The 7,261-nt window shown below is 41.7% G+C and overlaps 1 protein-coding gene across 2 annotated transcripts in view; it reads right to left on the minus strand.

Annotated features, from left to right (window-relative positions):
• The window catches only part of Zcchc10 (zinc finger CCHC-type containing 10), a 16,577-nt gene extending 9,359 nt beyond the window's left edge, over nt 1-7,218 (minus strand). The window contains exon 1 of one of the 2 annotated variants that reach the window (XM_033761563.1): nt 7,119-7,218. In XM_033761563.1, coding sequence (XP_033617454.1) covers nt 7,119-7,159 — 41 coding nt within the window. In that variant the 5' untranslated portion in view covers nt 7,160-7,218. The remainder of the gene's footprint in view (nt 1-7,118) is intronic. The other variant, XM_010639734.2, reaches the window with a different exon arrangement.
• Nucleotides 7,219-7,261: the final 43 nt, after the last annotated feature.

Raw genomic sequence — 7,261 nt, forward strand, 5'->3', positions numbered from 1 at the left:
AAAAAAAAAAAAGAAAAAAAAAAAAAGAATGCAATTCTGTATTGTGGCCAACATTTCACTGAACTGGAATTCAGAGTAGGTGCTCACCATCAGCAAACTGACTGTAGACATACATATCCAAGTGACTTTCTCAGCCCACATTAGGCAGGATTCAATGCACCATAAGTTGCAGATTTGTGATCAATATAAATTAAATTGTAATGCATGGTTAGATTATAAAAATACACAGAGTAGCAAGAAAGCAATTTCCACAGACATCAGGACAGTGGTCACTTTTAGGAGGGAAAGAAAGATTCTGACCAGGAGTGCATTACCGTGCGGCTAGTGTGTAAAAAAAATTTTTTTTGGTGTAGTTTTTTTGAGACAGGGTTTTGTGATGCAGTCCAGGCTACCCTTGACCTCACTATGTACCACAGGTGGGTCTTGAACTCACAACAATCAGCTACCTGAGGCCGGGATTATAGACCTGCACTACTGTATCCAGCTTGTTTCTTTTAAAAAATTTCCTATTGGGCATTGAATCCAGAGCCTCGCATACCCTAGGCAAACTATCATGTAACTACCCCCCCAGACCCCAGTTTTTTTTCTCTCTCTCTCTTTCTTTTCTTTTTTTTTGGTGCCAGGGACCACAGTCAGGACCTTGTGCTTGCTTGAGAGGTAGACAGTGGAACCACTCAGCTAAATCCCCAGCCCTAGTTTCTTTTCTTTTCTTTTCTTTTCTTTTCTTGTTTTTTTGAGACAGGGTCTCACTATGTAGTTGAGACTGACCTGGAATTCAGTATGCAGCCCAGGCTGTTCTTGATCCTCCTGCCTCAGCCTGCCAAGTGCTGGCATTACAGGCATGTGCCACTAAGCCCAGCTACTTATTTATTTCTTGATCTGGGTCACTACATGGAATTCTTTTTTTTTTGAGGGTACTAGGAATCGAACTCCAGTCCTTGTGCTTGCGAGGCAGGCAGTGGCACCCAATGAGCTAAATCCCCGGCCCTGGAATTCTTGTTTTATATTAATTTATTAAGTAGTCCATTTATGCTGTATGCAGTTTTTAACATGTGCGATACATCACAATAATTAAATTATTAAGAAATCTTGAGTCTACCATAAACTACACTATCTTCAGTAAGCTGTTGTTGAAACCTCAGTTTCCACTTTTAAAATATGTGGTCATACTTATATTATTAGTTTATTGTGGGACTTAGCTAAGGCCTTAACTATGGCTTATTCTGTATCAAAATTTGGCTGTGGGCATTTATGACAGTCACACCCAATTCCTACACCCCTTAGTAGATTTGAGAATACTGTTTTCTATAGATTGGGATATGCATGAAGCAAGCAGCTCAGCACCTACCATAAATACACAAATAAATGGGAGCTAATATCGGGCTTATCAAAATAATATGGACAAATTCACCCCTGCCTCCACTGCCCAAAACACAGTCGCACAATAACTGTGTTTCCCTGAAAATAAGGGAAAGTAAGTACTGGTCATTGCCATGGTGATGGAGAGAACCAGGCAGATTACACCTCACTATTCTCCTACTCGGGGGCTACTACGTAATGGCAGGAGATGAAAAGTGACTGGGGCTGGCATTTTGATTTCTGATTTTCAAAGCTGATTATGTTCAGGTTAGCTCTCATTTTCAAGGAAACAGGGAAGGTTCTGGATTCTTATTTTTGAACTAGAGGAGCCATCATTTTTATCCGTAGTGTACACCTAATTCATATTTAGTAAAGGTTTATAAAATGACTAGAAATGGGCAAGGGTTTGAGAAAACATAAACTGGACTTTTATTCCTCCTTGTAGGCCAGACTATGTAATCACAACGATAAGTTACTTTTAGCATTCAACCAAAATTTAAACTAACCCTAATTTGAGGAATGAATGTTTCACATAAGGGAATAAAATGACTTAGATAGATAGGGGAGTAAAACAATAAATGCTTTCCTTTTGTGCACTGGTAGTTTTTTGTTGCTGTTTTGTTTTATTTTTGGTTTGTTTTTTATTTTGCTGGGGGATTCAACTCTGGGTATCATGCTAAGCATGTGCTCTACCACTGCGGACACTCCAACCCAGCAGAAAATTTTAAAAGACACCAATAAATCAGGTGTGGTGGCACACACCTATAATCCCAGCACCAGGAGGCTGAGGGAAGATCTCAAGTTTGAGCCCCCAGCCTGGAAGTTAGTAACTTAATGACTTAGTGACTTATTATTTCTAAATAAAAAATTAAAAAGGGCTGGGGATGTAGCTTAGTGTGAAGGCCCTGGATTCAGTCTGCAGTACCAATAAATAAATAATACGAACAATAAAACACTACATGGCTACAATGAAAACCAGTATTTTGTAAAATTAATATGCACCAATAAACATAACTACTGAAAAATACCTGTACATGGTAACCTTAGCTTTTTAGCTAGAAAAACGCTAACAATTTAATATATATATGATATAACTACAATATGCACCACAGAAATAATAAATTCATAAAATTTATTACAAGTCACAATAGAGAGCCAGGTATAGTAGCACACACTCATAATCTAGCACTTTAGATTCTCCTGTTTCAGCCTCTTTCAGGGCTAGAATGACAGGGGTGTGCCACTGTGCCCTGCATTGCTCCCTGTTTTAATATATTACTTGAGCTGGGTGTGGATGTACACACATATAATCCCAGTATATGGAGGCTGAGGCAGGAGGATGGAAATGAGTTCAAGGCCAGTGTGAGCTACACAGTAAATTCAACCCAGCATGAATTACAGAGTGAGTCTCTGACTTAATAAAAGCACAGGGCCGAGGATTTAGCTCAGAGGTTCTGCCACCTGCCTCACAAGCGCAAGGTCCCTGGTACCAAACAAACAACAACCAAGAAAAACCAGCCCCTCCGGGTTCACATGTGAAGTCAGGGCCATGCTCCTTCACCTTGTTTCCCACCCCTCACGATGGCTGGAGAGCTCTCTGTGGCCACTTCCTACATTGAAGACAATTTCTACTGTCCTGTCTTTTAGGAGGTCCTCAAAACGCCTGTGGGGATTATGGCCTCTGAACGTGTGACATGTTACAGCTTGTATCTGGATAACCCCCTAAAGCCTTATGTGGTCACAAGTAGGGCTTCTCAGACACAGCTGGATCTAGAGTGTGTGATGCTGGGATCAAGGGTGTGTAATTACTAATTATTCCACTGATTGGTTTGGCACAGTTCTCTGACAGGATAATGGGAAGGCCTTTGCAGAGTGTGAGTGTTACCCGCCCTAAGTGCAGGTAGCCCCCATAAAATATAAGGGACAGAAAGAGGGCTGTTGGTTGTCACTTGCTGCTTGCTGCCTTCTGCCTGCCATGAACTATTTCTCCTCTGTGATGTCCCTGTCAGGCCAGCAGGACTTGGAGCCAGCCACCTATGAACTGAAACCTGTATGAACTGTGAGCTAAGTAAACCTTTCCACCTTTAACTTTGTGTGTTGGGTATTTTGTCTCAGAAATGAAAAGAAGTAACTAAGATACTCACTCTGTATACTGTGCAGGCACTCAGAAACATAGAGTGCTATTTTATCTAAAATAAAAAGGTTAGGGCCAGGGATTTAGCTCAGCAGTTCGGTGGCCTGCCTTGCAAGTGCAAGGACCTGAGTTCAATCCCTGGTACCTAAATAAATAAATAAATAAATAAAATAAAAATTTTTAAAAAGCTTACATAACTTCATTGTGAGTATTTATCAAGGCTAGAGCGGACAAAAAACTGAGAAAAATAGCTAATGTGAAAGATGACTGAGTCAGGCATTTGTTTTCAAAAAATCAGTATGACAGGTGAGGCCAGAATACTTGATGTCAATTTAAGTAGAAGATACTCAGGTTTTTAATTTTAAAATTATAAGTAGGGAGCCCAGGGATTTAGCTCAGCGGTTCTGGCGCCTGCCTCTAAAGCACCAAGGGCCTGACTCTGATCCCGGGTACCAAAAAAAAAAAAAAAATTTATAGGTAGGAAGCAGGTGGTATAGATGATAGCCTTCATCTTTAATCCTAGCACTCAGAAGGCTGAGGCAGGAGGATTGCCATGAGTTTGAGGCCAACTTGGGCTACATAGGGAGTTCAAAGACAGCCAGAACTACATAGCAAGACCTTGTCTCAAAACACAACACAACACAACAAAAATTACAGGTAGGGACAAAAGCAAGGAAGTCAGAAAAAAACAGGGATTAGCTCATCATAAACTTTTTTTTTTTTTTTTTTTTTTTTGGTACCAGGGATCAAACTAGGGACCTTGGGGCTAGGGATTTAGCTTAGTGGTTCTAGCACCTGCATGGAAAGCACAAGGACCTGAGTTTGATCCCAGGTACCAGAAAAAAAAAAACAAAACTAAAACCAAACTAGGGACCTTGCGCTTGACAGGCAGGTGGCAGAGCCAGTGAGCTAAATCCCTGGCTCATAAACTTTTTGATATATTTTAAAAACACAATAGGCCACTTCAGGAAGTACGTATATCATCACTGAAGCTTGCTTGCTTCCTTTCCCTCTCACTCTTTCTTTTCCTTTCTGTCCTTTTCAAGGCAGAGTGTTATTATGTCACCCAACTGGCTTCTAACTCCTGAGTTCAAGTGATCCTCCTACCGCAGTCACCCAAGAAGCTAGCACTACAGGCACCCACCATCATGTCTAACATGGCAACCATACCCAACTGCTACTGGAGGTCTTTAATCCAAGGAAGACAAATCCTCTTAAAACAGAAAAAAAAACAGAGGATTCAGAATAGGGCTTAATAGAAGAAATAATGCCAAATAGTCTCAAGAGTCTATAATCTACTTATGTATGGGTAGACCTAAGTACAATTAAAAAATGTAAAAATAATTTAATTCCAGTTGATTTAAAGTAAATTGATTAAGTCCCTGAAAGATCTGCTGAGCTGGATATGGTGGTGCACACCTGTAATCCCAGCACTTGGGAGGCTGAGGTAGGAGGATTTCCTGTTTGAAAGTTCAAGGCTGGCCTCGATCTCAAAAAAACAAAACAAGGGTCGGGAATTTAGCTCAGTGGTTCTGCCACTTGCCTCACAAGCACAAGGTCCCAAATTCAATGTCCAGTACCAAAAAACAACACAACAAACAAACAAACAAAGAAACAGGCAAATAAAGGCATGAAGCACATCTTTCTGATGAATATAAAATAACTAATGTCTTTTCAGCTTTTCCCCTAAAATTAATGGACTCTTCCAGCCTATGTGGGCCCTCCTTGTCTGAATCCCCGGGGGACTTAAAATCTGTATATACCATGACAATAGTTATTATACACTGCATATTTTCTTCCTGAGACCAGAAGCTCCTAAGGGTATAATTTATCTCTTCTGAGTAGCTCACGAACCAAAAATTAGGCATACTTCAACAGCACATTTATTTAACTTTCTGATACTTCTGAACTAAGAAATAGCAGTATTTAGATACCAGAAGTCTTTTTTCCACTTTATATTTTCCAGTAATATGGCTGATTTTGTCAACCCAGCATTCATTTACCTCCTGTGATTTACCCACCCAGCTCCTCCACACTGTTTATGTCCATCCATTCAACTGGACCAGGAGAAAAACCAGATCTCTAAGTCAGTTTTACAAACCCTTATGCATAGAGTTGGGTGATTAATCCAACTGAGACCAATGAGGTGAAAGAAATTTGAAGCTAAGAGAATATAAAAGACCTTAGATACTGCAGTCACCTGGGACCAAAACAGTCTCTCCAAACTTGCAGTCAACATTGAAAAGGGCAAAGTTGAGACTGAAGGAGAACCGGGACTCTAGGGACAAAATCTAGCACTCCCATTAAGTATTATTATTCTCCATTCCTGATCCCCGAATTGCCTGACTTCAAAGTCTTTTTCCAAGTTCTATTATTCTGAATCTCTAAGTCTTTATCCTTTACAGTGAAAGACATTTCATCAGGCCTGAGAAAGAGTATACAGAGAGGAAAAAAAGGAATAAGGATATTTGAGTAAAAAATAAAAAGAAATACAAACAATTATGTTTAGGTGAATGTACTGGCAGACTGTAAACTATATATTAGAGTAACACAAACAGTGATGACGTTAAAATGCTGGGAAAATGACAATGTGGGAGATGTTGGAGTGTGCAGGTTGGCAGAAAGAACGGGAGGAAAGGAAATCTGAATGGCCCTGTGTAGTCTTTGCCATTTGCAACCCTGTTCTGTCACTTTCTTGTGCTCATAGGCAAAATGGTCATCTCTGAGATCTTACTAAATTCTTAGACCAGTGTCACAGCACACATCCGTAATCCCATCACTGTGGAAGGCTGAGGTATGAGAACGGCAAGTTTGAGACCACCTTTGGAAATTCAGCGATTTAGCAAGACTTTCGAAAACCAAAGAAAACAAAAACCCTAAGTCCTTTCCTTCTATAAATACTTTTGTAACAGGCTCCTTTCTCATCCTTGGCATCAATCCTCAAATGCCACCTATTCCACATGCTTTTCAACTGAAAGTGGGCCTTTCCTTTTTCCATTGCATCTATTTCCTGTAATGCTTTTTATCACCAGCAATAATGTGTATACTTGTTCAGTTTATTAGTTGTTTCCACCACCACAATGTAAGCTCCTGAAAACAAAGATTTTTGTCTTCAACACCTCCTCCTCTTAATACTCAAACCCTAGCATACAATGGTAGGTACTAAGTAAATATTTATTGAAGGACAGAATGATTAACAAAAAGCGGAAAGACAGCTGGAGGAAAGGAAACACTTGGCTTTGCAGTTGGCTGGCAGATTCTAGGAAACGCCAAAGGAACAAAGTAAGAAAAGACAGCTGGGCTGGAGGCTGCACCGCGAGCTTAAATTTGCATTGTCGGGAGTGAAGACTGAGGCTTTTGCCGGCCACGCGTGGGGTGGAAGAGGGACATAAACCACTCAGCGACCAACACTTGACCGCTCCCTTCGTGGAAACCAAACCTTGTTCTGCGAGTCCAGTAGCCAGGAGTCACCAAACTTAGCCCCAGGGCCAAGCCCCTCCTGGGCAAGCAACCTGTTTGAGAACTGCCATCTTCCCGCAGTCCCTACAAGGGGTCCTACGCAGGCCAGGTGCCGTGCGTCTGCCCGCCCCCAGCCCTCCGGGGACCGAGCGCGCCCCTCGCTTACGCTTGTCTCCGGGCTATCAGCCGATGCATGGGAGTCGCCATCTTAGAGCGGCCAGACCTGCCGCGCTGACTTTTGGGAAACTCCACGGAGGGGGCGGGGACTTCGGAGCCGGCGCCAGCGCCGTGGGCGGGGGGGGGGGGGGG

The sequence above is a fragment of the Fukomys damarensis genome, unplaced genomic scaffold, assembly GCF_012274545.1.
Source record: "Fukomys damarensis isolate Sample0158 unplaced genomic scaffold, DMR_v1.0_HiC HiC_scaffold_9, whole genome shotgun sequence".
NCBI lineage: Eukaryota > Metazoa > Chordata > Mammalia > Rodentia > Bathyergidae > Fukomys > Fukomys damarensis.